This window comes from Mustelus asterias, chromosome 22, assembly GCF_964213995.1.
Source record: "Mustelus asterias chromosome 22, sMusAst1.hap1.1, whole genome shotgun sequence".
NCBI lineage: Eukaryota > Metazoa > Chordata > Chondrichthyes > Carcharhiniformes > Triakidae > Mustelus > Mustelus asterias.
Genome location: NC_135822.1, coordinates 22,236,744 through 22,256,427, shown reverse-complemented (window position 1 = coordinate 22,256,427; position 19,684 = coordinate 22,236,744). Strand labels below are relative to the sequence as shown.

General features: G+C 44.4%; 3 protein-coding genes across 8 annotated transcripts in view; 1 reads left to right on the top strand and 2 right to left on the bottom strand.

Moving 5' to 3' along the window:
- Window positions 1–19,684, bottom strand: part of pusl1 (pseudouridine synthase like 1) — a 262,904-nt gene that overhangs the window by 94,526 nt on the left and 148,694 nt on the right. The window lies entirely within an intron of this gene.
- On the bottom strand, window positions 8,269–13,788 carry cptp (ceramide-1-phosphate transfer protein). The gene is made up of 2 exons (XM_078238883.1): window positions 13,667–13,788; window positions 8,269–11,721 (listed from the first exon to the last, which is right to left on the bottom strand). Exons 1-2 carry the CDS (start codon window positions 13,783–13,785, stop codon window positions 11,199–11,201), a joined length of 642 nt encoding a protein of 213 aa, XP_078095009.1. The 5' UTR covers window positions 13,786–13,788; the 3' UTR covers window positions 8,269–11,198.
- The window catches only part of ints11 (integrator complex subunit 11), a 39,006-nt gene continuing 33,226 nt past the window's right edge, over window positions 13,905–19,684 (top strand). The window contains exons 1-3 of one of the 6 annotated variants that reach the window (XM_078238896.1): window positions 13,905–13,983; window positions 16,880–16,984; window positions 17,071–17,168. In XM_078238896.1, coding sequence (XP_078095022.1) covers window positions 16,957–16,984; window positions 17,071–17,168 — 126 coding nt within the window. In that variant the 5' untranslated portion in view covers window positions 13,905–13,983; window positions 16,880–16,956. Of the gene's footprint in view, window positions 14,198–16,876; window positions 16,985–17,070; window positions 17,169–19,684 lie in introns of all 6 variants that reach the window. The other 5 variants (XM_078238902.1, XM_078238900.1, XM_078238898.1 and 2 more) reach the window with 5 other exon arrangements.

Below are 19,684 nucleotides of genomic sequence, written 5' to 3'. Positions count from 1 at the left end.
AAGATTGGCCTGCAACCCCGGCACCTATCAAATGCAATGCTGAACCCATGATCACAAACCCCAAGCCCCCCACGTCACCCAGTCGGTGTTACAAGCCCGACACAGACCAGAGCTGGTTTCTCAGCCCTGCAACCCTGAAACAGTCCGTCAACACAGCAGGAATGCAGGGACACATCCAGCAGATTGAACCTGCAACTGAACAGACTCTGGACTTTGAGACTGGTAAATCTGCATTTTAAAAGATGGGTTTAAAAATTGCCTCTATCAAAGTGTGAAGCATGAAATATAACTCTGCGATGTGTGGCCAACATGTGATCTGCTGTTCCTGCAGCTGTGTGGGATCCTGCCCCTCAGCAGCTACAGGCGATGGTTGAGCTGGTTGTCCCACAGGCCATTCATCTGGTCAGGGGGAAACGATTGTCATCCCTTCGACCTGAGTATTCTGCTGCAGTGGGGGGCAACTTCACCAAAGTTAAGGAGGTGATGGGCGGACGCCTCCTCGTAGCAGACATCATGTGAAAGAACATTTCCTCAAACTGATTGATGTATACACCCTGGCCCTGAAGAGTGAGTGGCTGGCAGTCCTTCAGCAGCTCCCACTAAGGTACACAGGTCACTGAAAGTGACAATGCAGGTGGAGCAGATAGTCAAGAAGGCATACGGCGTGCTTGCCTTCATCGGCCGGGGTATTGAGTTTAAAATTTGGCAAGTCATGTTGCAGCTTTATAGAGCCTTAGTTAGGCCGCACTTGGAATATAGTGTTCAATTCTGGTCACCACATTACCAAAAGGATGTGGAGGCTTTGGAGAGGCCACAGAAAAGATTTACCAGGATGTTGCCTGGTATGGAGGGCATTACCTATGAGGAGAGGTTGGAGAAACGTGGTTTGTTCTCACCGGAGCGACGGAGGTTCAGAGGGAGACCTGATAGAAGTCTACAAGATTATGAGAGGCATGGACAGAGTGGATAGTCAGAAGCTTTTTCCCAGGGTGGAAGAGTCAATTACTAGGGGGGCACAGGTTTAAGGTGCGAGGGGCAAGGTTTAAAGGAGATGTACGAGGCAGATTTTGTACACAGAGAGTGGTGGGTGCCTGGAACTCGTTGCCAGGGGAGATAGTGGAAGCGGATACGGTAGTGACTTTTAAGGGGCGTCTTGACAAGTACATGAATAGGATGGGAATAGAGGGATATGGTCCTCGGAAGGGTAGGGGGTTTTAGTTAAGTCGGGAAGCATAGTCGGTGCAGGCTTGGAGGGCCGAAGGGCCTGTTCCTGTGCTGTAATTTTCTTTGTTCTTTGTTCTTTGTTAATGCTAACCACTTCCAGGCCGGTCACTGGTCATCCTGGCCGGTGACCTCAACTGCATCATCGATGCGGCTGGATGATCCGGCAGGGCTGACAGCAAATTGGATGCCACGTCCTGATTCCTGATGGAAATGGTTAAAGATGCCAAGCCACACAATGTCTTCAGCAACCTTGCAGACGGAGCACAGTGTAGATACACATGGTTGCGGCTAGACAGGTCCATCCAGGATAGCCTTCTTCTTTGTGTCCCATGCATTCATGGTCAGGTTCACCGGTGTCAAGCCGATGTTCTTCTCTGACCATTGCCTCCTAGTGGCCAACTGTCACCTGCAGGAATACCAGAGGATAAACAGGGGACATGAAAGATGAATGTGAAACTGTTGATCACAGAGAACTTCAAGGAACTCAAAAGGGATTACAAACATTGGAGAACCGTTAAACCCTTCTTTGAATTGCCATCGCTCCGGTGGGAAGCAATCAAGGGGAACATCAAGAGGTTTCTTATCCTTAAAAGTATTCAGAAGGCAAGAGAGAGGCAGGGAGAAATGTCCCGACTCCAGAAAAGCCAGAATCTTCTCCAGCTGCAGTCGATGGGGGTTGATGTCCGGGGGGATCTCCAGGAGGTGAGGAGCCAGCAAGTCTTGCTCTTTGCTTTGGAGACCTCCAAGGTCATCTTCTGGTCCAGAGTCTGTTCCGTGGAGTGAGATGAAATGTATTTGCATTTGCTCTTCCACAAGGCGGAGAGAGCTCTGTGCCCAGCAGCCTGAAGGAAGAAGATGACTCAGTAAAGTCATCGCAGTTTGACAATCTGAGAATCAGCAAATCCTTCTATTCCAGACTGTAATGAGCTGAAACCAACAGAGCGCACAGCCTTCCCAGTCCTTCCTGTCATCTATCACCAAGGTTTTAGATGACAGGAAGCAGGAGAGGCTGGACAAACTGCTAACTCTGGATGAGATGACGTAGGCTGCCAAATCCTTTGAGGCGAGTAAAACTCCTGGAAGCAATGGCTAACCGGCTGAGCTGTATCTGGCTCTGCAGAACTGGAAGTGTACAAGAGTATGCTCCTGGCCGGGTGCGTGTCAGAATCCATGATGAAAGGTATAATTACCCTCATCCACAAGTGGAAGGGGGAAACGGAAGCAATTAGAAATTGGTGACCCATTTCACTATTGAATGTGGACTATAAAATTCTAACCAAGGTCTTTGCGAATCAGGTCAAATCTGTTCTGGAGTTGGTGATCCACGCTGACCAGACCTGTGCTGTACCCAGCAGGAAGACATCTGATAACCTCACGCTACTCAGAGATATGATTGTCTAAATGCAGGATAGGAGGGTAGACAACTGCCTCATCAGCCTGGGCCAGGAGAAGGAATTTGATAGAAGATCGCACACCTACATGATGGATGTGCTGTTCAAAATGGGGTTCGGAGAGGGAATCTGCAATTAGAACATAGAACATAGAACATTACAGCGCAGAACAGGCCCTTCGGCCCACGATGTTGCACCGACCAGTTAAAAAAAAAACTGTGACCCTCCAACCTAAACCAATTTCTTTTCGTCCATGAACCTATCTACGGATCTCTTAAACGCCCCCAAACTAGGCGCATTTACAACTGATGCTGGCAGGGCATTCCAATCCCTCACCACCCTCTGGGTAAAGAACCTACCCCTGACATCGGTTCTATAACTACCCCCCCTCAATTTAAAGCCATGCCCCCTCGTGCTGGATTTCTCCATCAGAGGAAAAAGGCTATCACTATCCACCCTATCTAAACCTCTAATCATCTTATATGTTTCAATAAGATCCCCTCTTAGCCGCCGCCTTTCCAGCGAAAACAATCCCAAATCCCTCAGCCTCTCCTCATAGGATCTCCCCTCCATACCAGGCAACATCCTGGTAAACCTCCTCTGCACCCTCTCCAAAGCCTCCACATCCTTCCTGTAATGTGGGGACCAGAACTGCACACAGTACTCCAAGTGCGGCCGCACCAGAGTTGTGTACAGTTGCAACATAACGCTACGACTCCTAAATTCAATCCCCCTACCAATAAACGCCAAGACACCATATGCCTTCTTAACAACCTTATCTACTTGATTCCCAACTTTCAGGGATCTATGCACACATACACCTAGATCCCTCTGCTCCTCCACACTATTCAAAGTCCTCCCGTTAGCCCTATACTCAACACATCTGTTATTCCTACCAAAGTGAATTACCTCACACTTCTCCGCATTAAACTCCATCCGCCACCTCTCGGCCCAACTTTGCAACCTGTCTAAGTCTTCCTGCAAACTACGACACCCTTCCTCACTGTCTACCACACCACCGACTTTGGTGTCATCAGCAAATTTGCTAATCCACCCAACTATACCCTCATCCAGATCATTAATAAATATTACAAACAGCAGTGGCCCCAAAACAGATCCCTGAGGTACACCACTTGTAACCGCACTCCATGATGAATATTTACTATCAACCACCACCCTCTGTTTCCTATCCGCTAGCCAATTCCTGATCCAATTTCCTAGATCACCCCCAATCCCATACATCTGCATTTTCTGCAGAAGCCTACCATGGTGAACCTTATCAAATTGGATACAACTTCTCTACACAAACATCAGCAGCACAGTTTCAATCGATGGGTGAGAATGAGAAAGCTTTCAGGTCAAATCTGGTGCCAGGCAGGGCTGCGTTCTCTCCTCTGTCCAGTTTGTGTGTTGCATTGACCTTTTGCCGAGTCCATCAGGAAGAATCCAGCCTTAAGAGTGATGATCTCAGGCAGCAGAGGCACCCAGGTCAAAGCTCCTGAACATCTGCAACCAGTGTGAGCTGGCCTCGGGAACCAAGGTAAACCGCAGCAACCGTGTTCTTTCAGAACTGGACTAACCGATACTGTGTCCCTTTCACCACCAGGACAGATTACCTGAAGGTGCTGGGGATATGATTCAGAGTGGCTGGATGTGCCCCAAAAACTGGGAGGAGCGCATCACCAAGGTAAAGCAGAAACTAGGTATGTGGGAGCAATGCTCCCTCTCCATTGTGGGCAAAACATTGCCATCAGGTGTGAGATACTCTCGGCATTGCTGTACATGGCGGAGATCTGGCCCATACCCCAGTCCTGTTCAGCAGTCACCCAAGCCATCTTCAAATTCACCTGGAAGTCCAAAATGGTTCCTGTCCAAAGGGACACCAGCACAAATCTCTGGATAAAGGGGGAAAAAACGTATCCAAAACCGCCCTCATCCTGATGGCCACCTTTGTGTGTGGCTGAATCAAGCTTTGCGTAGATCCTCGATACACAAACACAAAGGGTCACTACGTACTGAGGTTCTGTCCCCAGTGTTGCGGAGGATGGGTTCCAGTAGTTAGACCGTGCTATATCACTTGTCGCTCATGAAAAAAGTCGGTCAGAAAAACACATTTGACCACAAGGTGATCAAGCAGTGGTCTGCATGTAATGTCCTCGAGGCCTAGAGGAAGGAGGAGATGGTGGATCCTATCGGATGGTTCCCTGAGCAGTCTGTCAGAGTCATTTGACATAACACCTCATCACCAGAATTTTCAAACACACATCAAGACCTAGCTTGGCTGGTGGTGAGAAGGGCACTCCCCATCAGATCCATAATGCACACACAAAGTCTCTGCGCCACCGCACACTGCCCTTGAAGTAGCTCGGGGAGGTGGAATGAGATGATCGCACACTACCTTGTGGAATATGCCTTTGCAAAATCACTCTGAAGAGAACTGCAGTGGTCTTTGTTGAGGTTCAGCCCAAGTAGCTCCGTGACGTAGGTCTCTGTGCGCTATGGGCTGTTCCCAGGGACACACACACAGGGACAAACATCGACTGCTGCTGGAGGATCATCAACTCGATAAAAGATGCTCAGAGTGCAGAGAAAATGTGAAAATCATTGTACTTTATAAAAATTTGAAATGTTTTGTCATTTTTGTCATGTGTATTTAGATTTTATATGAATAAAGTATATTTTTGCAAAATAAATCCTGTAGCTCGCCATGGAAGTTGGTTTTGGGAATAAAGCAGGCAGGGGAATTATATTTCCGGACCCAGAACAACCGGGCAATTTGAATAGGGCAGTACTGGTTTGGAGCATTATAAGAAATTTTTAAAAATCTTCTCTGTTGACCTGTTAAACTGCTTCCCCAGTTTGTGTTCAATACCCTTGTCTATTAAATCAGGTTTCATTGCTTTCACTGAGATCACTGGTTATACCACTTTAACATTGGCCATCCAAAGCATTATCTGTCTAAAGCATTAACCCATGTCAAGCAATTGGGGAAGTGGGGTTCTATGGTATAAATAGGGCATCTAGTTTTGATATTTTTGGACGAACCCTGGACAGGCCAAATATAAATATCAAATTATTTTTGAGCAGGAGCAGAATTCTGTTTCTTCTGAAGGAACATGTGCTTTAGTCTCAAATTGCCCCTGTAACGAAACACGAATCTCCCACTGCAAAGTGATCTGCAGCAATCTAGCTATCCAAAGCTGTATAGTCACTCCCACACCTGGTGAAAGAATAAACGGGTCATCCCCAGGTTTGCAGACTGTGACTAATGGGTACCACAAGATTCAGTGTTGGGCACCAGCTATTCACAATCTATATCAGTGATTTAGACGTGGGGGCCAAATCTTATATCTCCAAATTTGTTTATGGTCCAAAACGAGATGGGAATGGGAATTGTGAGGATACAAAGAGGCTTCAAGGGGATTTAGACAGGCTGTGAGAGTGGGCAAGAACATAGGAAATGGAACATAATGTGAAAAAATGTGAAGTCATCCACTTGTCCAAAGCTACCTGGGCATCCTTGATATTGAAAGCTAACATGCAGGTGCAGCAAGTAACTAGGAAGGCAATGACGTGTTGGCCTTTATTGCAAGAGGATTTGAGTACAGGAGTAAATAGGTCTTGCTGCAATTGTAAAGAGCCTTGGTAAGACCACACCTGGAGCAACGTGTACAGTTTTGGTGTGCTTACCAAAGGAAGGAAAGATATGCATAGGGTGCAATGAAGGTTCATCAGACCGAAACCTGGGATTGTACAATGGGGGGAGATTTAGGAGACTGGACCTGTACTCTCTAGAGTTTAGAAGAATGGAGGTGGTCTCAGCGAAGCAGACACAATTCTTGCAGGGCTCAACAGGGTAGATGCAGGAAGGATGTCTCCTCAGAATAAAGGGCAGGGCATTTAGGACTGAGATTAGGAGGAATTTAAGGAAGATTAGGAGGAATTAAGGAAGAAATAGCAGGACACCTGGAAAAGAATGGTTCAATCAAGCAGACGCAGCATGGATTCATGAAGGGAAAGTCATGTTTGACTAAATTACTGGAATTTTTTGAGGATATAACGAGTGCGGTTGACAGAAGGGAACCGGTGGATGTGGTGTATTTAGATTTCCAGAAGGCTTTCGATAAGGTGCCTCACAAAAGGTTGCTGCATGAGATAAAGGTACATGGAGTTGGGGGGTAAAGTGTTAGCGTGGATTGAGGATTGGCTATCTAACAGAAAGCAGAGTTGGAATAAATGGGTGCTTTTCCGGTTGACAATCAGTGGCTAGTGGCGTGCCACAGGGATCGGTGCTGGGGCCTCAACTATTTACCATATACATAGACGATCTGGAGGAGGGGACCGAGTGTAGGGTAACGAAGTTTGCAGATGTCACAAAGATGAGTGGGAAAGCAAATTGTGTGGAGGACACAGAGAGCCTGCAGAGAGATTTGGATAGACTAAGTGAGTGGGCAAGGATCTGGCAGATGGAGTATAATGTTGGCAAGTGTGAGGTTATCCACTTTGGAAGGAATAATAGTAAAATGGACTATTATTTAAACGGTGAAAAAGTACAACATGCTACTGTGCAGAGGGGCCTGGGGGTCCTTGTGCATGAATCACAAAAACTCAGTTTGCAGGTGCAGCAGGTAATCAAGGCGGCAAATGGAATGTTGGCCTTTATCGCGAGAGGGATGGAGTATAAAAGCAGGGAGGTCATGCTGCAACTGTACAGGGTACTGGTGAGGCTGCAACTAGAGTACTGTGTGCTATTTTGGTCCCCTTATTTAAGAAAGGATATCTTAGCTTTGGAGGGGGGTACAGAGAAGGTTCACCAGGTTGATTCCGGAGATGAGGGGGTTAGCTTATGAGGAGAGATTGAGTAGGCTGGGCCTGTACTCATTGGAGTTTAGAAGGTTGAGGGGAGATCTTATAGAGACATAATGAAGGGGCTAGACAGGGTAGAAGCAGCGAGGTTATTTCCACTTACAATGGAAACAAGAACTAGGGGGCATAGCCTCAAAATACGGGGGAGTCAATTTAGAACAGAATTGAGGAGGAACTTCTTCTCCCAGAGGGTAGTGAATCTTTGGAATTCTCTGCCCAATGAAGCAGTAGAGGCTACCTCGTTAAATGTGTTTAAGTCACAGATAGATAGATTTTTAGCCATTAAGGGAATTAAGGGTTATGGGTAGCGGGCGGGTAAGTGGAACTGAACCCACTATCAGATCAGCCATGATCTTATTGAATGGCGGAGCAGGCTTGAGGGGCTAGATGGCCTACTCCTGCTCCTATTTCTTATGTTCTTATGAATTTCTTCACTCAGAGGGTGGTGAATGTTTGGAATTCACTGCCTCAGTGAGCTGTGGAGGCTCAGCCATTGAGTATGTTCAAGATAGAGATTGATAGATTTCTAGTTATTAAAATATCAAAGGATCTGGGGATAATGCGGGAAAGTGGCATTGAAGTGGATCAGCCATGATCTAGCTGAATGGCGGAACAGACATGAGGGGCTGAATGGCCTACTCCTGCTCCTATTTCTTACATAACCAATGAGCACACACATGATAACCAGCGGATGATGTTTGACATCAGCAGCCTAAGAAATTCAATTTGCTTTGCCTGTTTTCCCAAAGACTGATGAGCCTTAACAATTACTACACAAAGCAAAATTATACACACCTCAATTTAATGCTTATACAAAGTGAACATAATTACTTCAAAATTACAAAGATACCTTAAATTTTATATATAAATTATCTCGGGTTGAAGATCCAATGTAAAGATATTTCTGATGATATAAACATCCACATTTATGAAGAAGTCGTCCAGCAATTATAATACAATTACAATGGTTGAATTTTAGACAAGTTTAAAACTGGACTGACACTTATAGAAATCCGCCAAAAGCAGGTCAAACCTATTCATGTATAATAGTGGAAGACAAGGATCGTAAGAATTGACTTTTTTTGACTACTCAAAGGCTAATGTCGATTACATTCGTGTTGATATGTGAATAAGATTAGGAAAAAAATCCCAGTAATAATATTGATCTCAGTGCAAATAATCATCAAGAATAACTTCTTTTGTTCTTCACATAATTAATTCAAGTTCATTCGTAATTGTGAAATCACCTTTTTTTGTTACCTTTCCCCACCTATTTCTGCCCATTCCCTGAAAGCTGTGACTCCTCTATCTGGAGTGTATTTATTGTTCACGCTCCAGTCTAGACATCAATCACCCTGTAGCTTCTTGGACCCCATCACTGCTAAACTGACCTTGTTTTTGTTTTGTGCGCAAAAATTCTACACAGTTTCCGGCAGCTGTGGCTTTTCCTCTCCCTAACCAGTTAACAGACTGGTGCCGTGAACACAATTCACTGACTCCCATTTCTGCTCTTCTATAACAGAGTTACAGATAACTCATCTTCCCCAGCTAATCCACTGGATTAAGTGCACTGCCCTTGCACAGTCCCAAAAAGATTTCAACCCAAAGATTTGCTGCTGTCCATTGTGACATTGGGTGGGGGGGGGCAGGGGAAGGAACAACCATAGCTGATTGTTGACCATTGATATCTGGGTATCAAGATCAGTCTCATATATCAAACCTCTTTGACAACAAGACACTATCCAGGATATTGTGTTGATAGACCTTTCTGGAAACAGCAAATGCCAGTTGAACTGTACCCAGAAAGAGGTGGGAGAAACCAAAAAAAAAGTAAAAGTAAATGGCTGTTCTTTCCACGGAGAACAATGAAAGCTTTCGAGGTGTCCTTAAACTAACATTTCCCTTTCCATTTCTTTACTTGCAAAGCAAATTATATGGTTAAAAAAATACATGCAGTGTATAAACTAAAAAAACACAGTGCAAAAAGTTCTGTAAACCATATAGTTCCACAATGGCTTCAAGTTTCTCCCAATCAAATCTAATTCTCTTGCAAAAGTAATTGCGGAGATTGGTCTCTTTATTACCGGGTTAGTAATCTTATGGCTTGATTGCTCATTCCACGCAGTAGATTTTACTCAACTTAATTCAAATTGCATAACAGACTGAGATTAACAAAACAAATGAGAAAGGGATCAGAACCAGCAATAGACTGTGGGTTAAAGGCCAGTTATCTGAAATGAGAACATTTCGCACACTTCATCAGGACTTGATCATAGTTGGACCAAGTACATCTGCACCTGGGAGTCAAGAACAACTCAATTTAAGAATTATTACTGGTAAAGTTGGAGGGAAGCTTTTTAAAATGTACCTGTTTGGAGTATAACAAAGCTCCATAAAGATCACCCTACGTTTGATCTTCTCACATTTACAAGCTCAGTTATTCAACTCTATCACTCGGCTGGGAATAGCCTAGGACCAATCCATGGCTTGGACTGAGCTGCCCAGTTTCAGCCGAGGCATTACGGTGGCTTTGCTTCCCTTGGGCAAAAGAAACAGGAACAACAACAAAAAACGTCAGTCACAATTCATATTCTTGGTCACTATTGGCGACCCCCCATAACCTACAGCAAAATGCCCAAATGTTCAAGTCACTGACAGCAGAATCAGGCTGAACTGTGATACACACCATAGTCAAATAGGCTCACAGCCAACATTCAGACACGAAGAATGGACATTTGGAAAAGGTATCAGTTTCTGACACCCTTGGAATCATATACCAGCAGAACCACCTTCAGTGAGAAGGGAAAATAATGGTAGGCAATTTACAGTGTTAACTTTTCTCATTGAAGACATCTGATCTTCATTTACTCATCCAAAGATTATTAGAGCGTGTCCTTGGTCAGTCATAGAGATTGAATTAAAGGTTAGTTTTGTGTATTGGAGCTCGAGGCAGTGCAAATGGAATGTTCTTGAAGTTTTGTGAAAGATCATCTTCATCCTGGGAAAATGACACTGAGGTTGTTTTACTCAACTTTCCAACAGATGTGTATCTGATGCCGGCCAACGGTGGTTTCTGCCGCAGCTAATATTGAACCTGATGCATGGTAAACACCACTTGCAGCCACAACAATATGAAAGGAGTCCTGAAGCAGCTCTTTTCATGAATCAAAGTCAACACCAGAGTAAATAACGGAGATTAGGGATAGCGGTCCTATGGAACGGAATGCTTTCTATTTTGGACAGCAGTGCCTGTAATCATTCTCAGATTAGCTACAACATAGTTAAATGCAAAGCAACACTCCCCATAATTTGCCCTAATGTTAGAGAATTATCCTGGTTGTATCTAAATCCATTTTTCACTTCCCATACTAGTCATCCTATGCCTCTTCCACACCTGCTTTGTGCTGTGGAGCTTTTAGTGAATAGTTTAAAATTTATCAACTTCATTTCACGAAGAATCCACACAGACAGGTGATAGTTTTATCCTGTCAGTCTAGGGACCTAATACACATTAAGGGCTAACTAACATTCACCCTTTTTAATAAAGTTTCACAGGGTGAAGTGAGTGGCCCACATATCATTCGCAAGTGAATAATTGAAGTAGATTTTGCTGTTAAATGTGAAATATTTGGCAGCTGAAGTTTGCATTTGAAGACACCACCATTAAAATACCCGACAGTGCACCACACAACTCAATTACTTTGCAAAAGTGCACGATTAAGGAAGATCAAGCAAGCCGTGTTGACTATATAGATCTTCTGTAATGTCGTAAGTCTTTGAAACGATTGGCAGTGCTTCTCCCAGTATAGCTACGACCTTTTCTGTCGGGCCCATATTCATAATCTCAAAGAAGCTTGCCCGGTTCGGCAGCATATAAAAGGCAACAGCTGCAGCTTTGCGTACTATCCAGGGATGGTAGTTGGCCAGGGAGTCATTGTAGGCCTCTGCACAAAGGGCGGACGTTTTGCTATCGTCAGAAGCTACCCGCAGCTTCTCCAGAAAGAGCTGCAGCCACCTGAGGGCACGATGGAGCCGCAGTAAAGTCCGACAGCCCGAATTACAGTGGTCACCCCGCTTCTCCAGATCCACAAGATTGTGATCCATCTCGTATTTCACCATTGACTGAACTGAGAGATACTTTTGGCCATTTGCACCAGATCTGTAGTTTTCCAGAATTTGGATTTTGGTGACAGCATCATTTGAGATAAAGGAAAAGGCTGTCCCGAGATTATTCATGAACCTAGAGAGTAACAAACATAAATATAACTTAAACCGTTAACACCAACCTTCTGGCTTCTAAAAATTTAATTCAATCACTGATCTAACAACATTTAAATTAAAAACAATTGAGAAGCAATAATCCTACAGTAAACACCACATCAGTCTATTGTCAGGCAAGTTGTCACATCCAGAAAAGTAGCTGCAACTTGAATTTCAGGAATTCCAGGAATTTCTGTATGATGCAGCTAAAAGATGGCAGCAGAGTGGCACAGCGGTTAGCATTGCTGACTCACAGTGCTAGGGACCTGGGTTCAATTTTGGCCTTGGGTGACTGTGTGCACTCAGTTTGTACATTCGCCCCATGACCACTTGCCCTGCACACTGGCATTAGCTGCTGCTGCTGCACACTAAGACATCCCTTTGACTTGGCGCCAGATTTAAACTGTCATTAGGAAAGGGGAAATAGAGGCCATAGAGATTGCTAGATCAAAGCGAGTATCCTTGCTTTGTCACTGACTATAAAATCCAGGCCAATATTCTTGGGAGGACATGGTTCTGGCAATATCCCAAAAATCTGAAGCTGCCTTTTCAGCTATAATTCAGTATAGTGAGTAGCTAAATGGTTAGCATGACTGCCTCTCAGCACCCGGCACCCAGGTTTGATTCCAGCCTTGGGCGACGGTCTGTGTGGAGTTTGCTTGTCCTCACCGTGTCTGTCTGGCTTTCCTCCCACAGTCCAAAGATGTGCAGGTTAGATGGATTGGCCATGGTAAAAGCATGGGGTTACGGGGATAGGGTAGGAGGAGTGAGCCTGGGTAAGATTTGATTTATTGTATATCAATACACGTGACAAAGAAGAGTATTGTTTCTTGCGCACTAAACAGACAAAGCATACCGTACATAGAGAAGAAAAGGAGAGAGTGCAGAATGTATTCTTACAATCATAGCTAGGCTGTAGAGAAAGAGCAGCTTAATATATCGTAGGTCCATTCAAAAGCATCAGGGAAGAAGCTGTTCTTGAGTCAGTTGGTATGTGACCTCAGGCTTTTGTATCTTTTTCCCAACAGAAGAAAGTGGAAGAGAGTATGTCCAGGGTGCATGGGGTCCTTGATTATGCTGGCTGCTTTTCCAAGGCAGCAGGAAGTGTAGTCATAAGATTCTCCTTTGGAGAATCAGTGCAGACTCAATGGGCCGAATGGCCTCTTTCTGAACTGTCGGGATTCTGCAGATAATGCCATTAGATTGAGATAAGAGATTTCACTTACATATATAAATCATGAAAAGCTATTTAATTCACATGTATTTGATCATTCATACAACTTTTAATCTCCATTATTACCATGAGAAATGGCTCACATCATTTCATTCCCCTAAATATTTTGCTTTGTTAGTTTTGTACACTATTGTATTTTGTATACTGGGCAGCACAGTGGCAGTGGTTAGCACTGCTGCATCACAGCTCTAGAGACCTGGGTTCGATTCCCAGCTTGGGTCACTGTGTGGAGTTTGCACGTTCTCCCCATGTCCTCTGGGTGCTCCAGTTTCCTCCCAAAGATGTGCAGGTTAGGTTGATTGGCTATGCTAAATTAATCTTAGCGTCAGGAGGATTAGCAGGTTAAACGAGGGTTACAGGAATATGGCACAAGTGGGACTGTGGCTGGTACAGACTCGATTGGCTGAATGGCCTCTTTCTGTACTGTAGGGACTCTATGAACTGAATAGTCCTTTGCCTTCACATTAAGTGAGGTTTGATAAAAAGTCTCACAGCACCAGGTTAAGTCCAACAGGTTTATTTGGAGTTCACTCACCTGATGAAGGAGCAGCACTCCGAAAGCTCGTGATACCAAATAAACCTGTTGGACTTTAACCTGGTGTTGTGAGACTGCTTACTGTGCCAACGCCGGCAACTCCACATCATAAGTGAGGTTGATTGTGAAGAGAAGATTATTTGGAGCCACACTCACTTTACCAGTCCCTTCCATCCATTTATGTAGTGTTCTTGCAGGATCTCCCCATTGTCAGTCAGACACTCTCTGAAGGACTCCAGGACCTCAGCCAGACTGAAGCTCCCGGGGGCCGCCATCTTCCAACCGGAAACCAGCCCCACCGGTGTCCATTGGCCAATCACAGCGCCGCCCCCTCACCGGACGTCCCGCCCTTGCCCCCGCGGCGCCTCCCCATTGGCTGGTTCCCCTGTCAGTCAGGCCGAGCCGGGGTAGGGGGCGGGGCCTGGCGGGTGTCCTGGTAACGCCAGCCTGCTCGGGCCTGGCCTGGTTGTGAGGTAGGCCTGAGGCTGGTGTGGCGACTTTATCCGGCTTAGAGGCTGCGGAGTGAGGGGAGAGGCGCGGCGTCTCTCTGTCATTGATTTGAGGAGGGCCACCACCGTGTATTTAAAACCCGCAGCCCGGTCTGTGCGGCAAGAAAGAGGCAATAAACTCAGTTGGGTTTTTAACTGCACTGTGGTAACCTGAAGCCTTTGGTTGCGATGCTATAATGTGAGATTAAATCGGTTCGGATTATATTCACTGGAGTTTACAAGAGTGAGAGGGGATTTCATAGAAACTTACAAAATTCTATTAGGGTAGATTCGGGTCACTGTCTGTGTGTGGAGTTTGCACATTATCCCCGTGTCTGCGTGGGTTTCCTCCGGGTGCTCTGGTTTCCTCCCACATGCCAAATATGTGCAGGTTAGGTGGATTGGCCATGCTAAATTGCCCTTGCTGTCCAAAGATGTGTAGGTTAGGTGGATTTGTCATGGTAAATGTGTGAGATGAAGGAGCAGCGCTCCAAAAGCTTGTGCTACCAAATAAACCTGTTGGACTTTAACCTGTGTTGTGAGACTTCTTACTGTGCTTACCCCAGTCCGTTATGTGGCATCTCCACATAATGTGTGAGATTACTGGGATAGGGTGGGAGAGAGCCTGGGTAAGATACTGTCAGAGTTGGTGCAGTCTTGATTGACTGAATAGTCTATTCTGCACTATAGGAATTCTATGATTCTTTCCAATGTACTTGATGAACGGTATGTTTTGTCTGTATAGCACAAGAAACAATACTTTTCACTGTACCCCGGGGCAGCATGGTGGCACAGAGGACCCCGGTTTGATTCCCAGCTTGTGTCACTATGCACGTTCTCCCCATGTCGCATGGGATTTTTTCGGGTGCTCCGGTTTCCTCCCACAGTCCGAAAGAGGTGCTAGTTAGGTGCATTGGCCGTGCTAAATTCTCCCTCAATGTCCCCGAATGGGTGCCGGAGTGTGGCAACTTGGGGATTTTCACAGTAACTTCATTGCACTGCTAATGTAAGCCTACTTGTGACACAAATAAATAAATGTAAACTTGGATTCAGAAAAAATGTTCCCAATAGTGGGGGAGTCCAGAACTAGGGGTCATGGTTTGAGAATAACGGGTAAACCTTTTAGGACTGAGGTGAGAAGAAATTTCTTCACCCAGAGAGTGGTGAATTTGTGAAATTTACTACCACAGAAAGTAGTTGAGGCTAAAACGTTGTCTGATTTCAAGAAGAAATTAGATATAGCTCTTGGGGCTAAAGGGATCAAGGGTTATAGGGAAGGGGGGATCAAAATGTTGAATTCGATGATTAGCCATGATCAAAATGAATGGTGGAGTAGGCTCCAAGGGCCGAATGGCGTACTCATTCTTCTAGTTTCTATATTATGCCAATTATTGAGGCCTCAGCTGGCTTTCTCCTCTGTCCACTTCCACTATCTGGATCTTTGCTGCACGTCACTTGCAGAGTAGCGCAGTCTATTCAGTTCAAATTGGCAGTTTAATCTTTAAAAGTTTCCACTTTTTAATGGGATTCATGATGTTTTTTGATTTGATATATTGTCACGTATTAGTATACAGTGAAAAGTATTGTTTCTTGTGTGCTATGCAGACAAAGCATACTATATGTAGAGAAGGAAAGGAGAGGGTGTAGAATGTAATGTTACAGTCATAGCTGGGGTGTAAAGGAAGATCAAGTGAATATAAGATAGGTTCATTCAAAATTCAAATCATTGGATAACTCAATTTTAAGAGCAAAAGCAATTCTTTTGAATTATTGGCAGATTGCATATGAATGAGGATTGGAGCCATCAGAGTGAAGGCAATTGGATTTTTTTTTACAATAACCTGACAGCTTATTGGTACTGAAATCAGTTCTTTAATTTTTAATTATCCGTTGTATCACTGCACCCTTTGATTTTGTGACAATCTTTATAAAGTGAGAATGAGTGCAGCTTGAAAAGGCAGATGAATTTCTACATGTTGGAACATTGGATATAAAAGTAAGGGAAGTTCATTTGTTCAAAGCTTTGCACCCGTAGAATTGTGAAGATCCACTAGAAAGATAGGCAACACATTTTGTTTATACAGCACCCTTAACATTCAAAACTTTCCTAAGTTATTTCATGGAGATGTGGTTGGACATAGTACAAGAAATAAGATGTAGTTGTTGCAATCGGCTCAAAAATTGGGTCTTTCTTCATGGAGCGAATAGATTAATTAGAGATTTGATAGAGGTTTTCTAGGCTTTTGAAGATTTTAACGGGTAAACAATGAAAATGGTTGGCACAGTGGTTGGAACAAGATTGACAATTATACTGGAAGGACAAAGGGAATAGTTAGCCCAACCTATTTCACACACAGGCATTGCACAAGTGACCATTGAGGTTGAGACTATCGTGGTTTAAAAAATAAATTGAATAAGTATTTGAATTGGACATTTGGAGAAAGAAATATGGAGAGGGAATCTGATTAGAATAGATTGCTTCAGTTGAAGTGGCGACACCACAACTTTTATGATTTCACCACTTGTTTAGTATTTAAAGGGTGATTGGGAAAGTTAGAATCGTTTTCACACACACTGGCTGAGGTTGCGACTAACCGTTTTTTTAAAAAAAGGAATTGGATAAGTATTTGAGAAAGACATTTTGTAAAAGGATGTAGGGATATAGCTATTGGACAAATTATTCTAAGGCTATCACAGATACTTAGAGGTAGGATTATTTTTCCTCCCGACTTCAGAATACACTAACACTCCTTTTCCCTCTCCACAGAGACACCCTCCTCTCCCCTCCTATTTCCTATCTATACTAGGAGACAGCAAACAGTTGAACCAAGTGATCTCTTATGATGCATTTTGCTGATAATGTCTGTTTTAAACTTAGCAGATCTGTCTTGACGAATTTAAGATGAGTGTCTGATTTCATCAGTCTTGCAGTCTTGGTGCAGGGAAACCTGGTTGCAAATGCCGGAAATAAAAGTCACACCTTTGGGTAAGAAGGCACACTTCCAACCAATCTATTGGATGCAATCCTTAGCACGATGAACTTACAAAAATGACGAGTACTTCCTTTTTCAGGGGCAGGCCAGGATGTGGGCCGCAGCTGTATCCTGGTCTCAATTGGTGGGAAAAATGTGATGCTGGATTGTGGAATGCACATGGGATATAATGATGATGTAAGTACATGGACACTTAGTAAAAAAACTGATGAAGAATTATTAAATAATGGAATCTCATGACCGGAGTCCATACGGTTCATTTGTCAATTTTTGTGTCTTCGTGTCTCCCCTAAAGGCATGGGCTCAGTAACTCTTGGGCTATTGTTCCACTCGTAGAGGTGTTGCAGGCCTCCGAGCCTCCTGCAGCCCAATCTCATTGGGGACAGGGCATTGCCAGAACTGGGATAGGTAACCAATGCCCATACTGCTGTGCTGGCAGTGATTAGCATCAAGTCCGAGGAAAGGCCCTTGGTTTCTGTTCATTGCCTATTGTGTTCTGATAGGCCGAGGGAGAGTGCAGGAAGACCGAAATTAGGAACAGCAGTATGAACCCTCAAAAGCTCATCCACTTAACAATAGGATCATGGCTGATTTACTACCTGAACTCTGCTTTCCTGCTCTATTCCCTATATCCCACTATTCCCATAGCTCCCAAACATCTGTAGTAATCTCGAAACTCCCTGTAGATACAACCCTCCTGAAACTATCTTTGGATGTAAGGGGTGGGGATGATGTTGCCCCTTTCACTTTGTACATGGGATGAAATCAGACAGACCTGGGTTCTTTCACAACTGGCTCCCACTTAGAAGGAAGATCAAATCTAGTGTGTATGGGCCAACAATTCATGCAATAAATAGGTCTGGGAAGCTGCCAAGCTAAATAATTTATGAATAGCTTCTGTTTCTAAGATAGGATAAGGTTTTTTTTGTTTAACTTCCACGCATTGTGACCTTGCTGAATTCTGTCCCTTTAATATGTGCAGTTTATGCGACAAATTATATCCCTGAAGTTTTCATAAAACTATCGGTGGAATAATAATTAGATATGTGTAACAATGGTTCATGCTGTAACTGCAAATGAAAAGTGCAGACTTGAGGATTAGGACTTAAATTGAGCCCATTGCTTACAGACTGTACTTACCATGTTGTAAATGAACTCTTAGAGCAAGATTCTCCTGCCTCGTGTTTCCCGCCAGGAAGAGGTGCGTGTTGTTTGCTAGCAGCTGGATTCTCTGGTCCCGCTGTTGTCAATGGGGATTCCCATTGACGTCACTCCACGCCGACAAGATACCTGCAGTTGGGGGTCCACTGCCGACGGGACTGGAGAATCCTGCCAGCATGAACGGCCGGAGAATTCCGGCCTGAGTCACGGCTGCATCACAAGCCAAGTCAGAAATTGTAATATTTTAGTACAATAACTACTTGCTACAACAAATCTTTTTTTCCCCCTTTTCACAGATGGGGACAATAGTTTGGGAACTTTTTTCCAACATACTTACAAATGCACACAAACCTCAGAGTAATTTCTTTACTTCTTTTTCTTTATTCAATCGCCTCTTCCTGCGACTGAATGTCCTCTGATGTTCCTCCTACCCCAGATGATTCCATGACTTTGTGCTTCCCCCGGGCAGTCTGTCCCTTTCTGAACACGCGGCTGAAGTTCAGGTGAATGTGGTGTTTTTAAGTAAATGGCTGGAAAATGATGCAGTGCTCATGCCTAGATTTCTAATAATGCAGTTCCACTGGGCAAAGACCTTTTGCTGGGAGCACTTAAGTCATAACACTGCCTCTCATGATTATAGGGAGAGTACTCAATCATGATGGGTATAACAGATGAGCTTGATTCTCACCGTCACTCAACATTCACCCACTTGCACTTTCAGCACATGTTTCTGGATAACGATTAAACACAGGAGCCCTCTAATTTTTCCCTAAGAGCGTGAGCAGAGAGGCCAAAGGAAATGTCTTCATAGATAGATAGATAGAACAGTACAGCACAGAACAGGCCCTTCGGCCCACGATGTTGTGCCGAGCTTTATCTGAAACCAAGATCAAGCTATCCCACTCCCTATCATCCTGGTGTGCTCCATGTGCCTATCCAATAACCGCTTAAATGTTCCTAAAGTGTCTGACTCCACTATCACTGCAGGCAGTCCATTCCACACCCCAACCACACTCTGCGTAAAGAACCTACCTCTGATATCCTTCCTATATCTCCCACCACGAACCCTATAGGTATGCCCCCTTGTAATAGCTCCATCCACCCGAGGAAATAGTCTTTGTACGTTCACTCTATCTATCCCCTTCATCATTTTATAAACCTCTATTAAGTCTCCCCTCAGCCTCCTCCGCTCCAGAGAAAACAGCCCTAGCTCCCTCAACCTTTCCTCATAAGACCTTCCCTCCAAACCAGGCAGCATCCTGGTAAATCTCCTTTGCACTCTTTCCAGCGCTTCCACATCCTTCTTATAGTGAGGTGACCAGAACTGCACACAATATTCCAAATGTGGTCTCACCAAGGTCCTGCACAGTTGCAGCATAACCCCACGGCTCTTAAACTCCAACCCCCTGTTAATAAAAGCTAACACACTATAGGCCTTCTTCACAGCTCTATCCACTTGAGTGGCAACCTTTAGAGATCTGTGGATATGGACCCCAAGATCTCTCTGTTCCTCCACAGTCTTCAGAACCCTA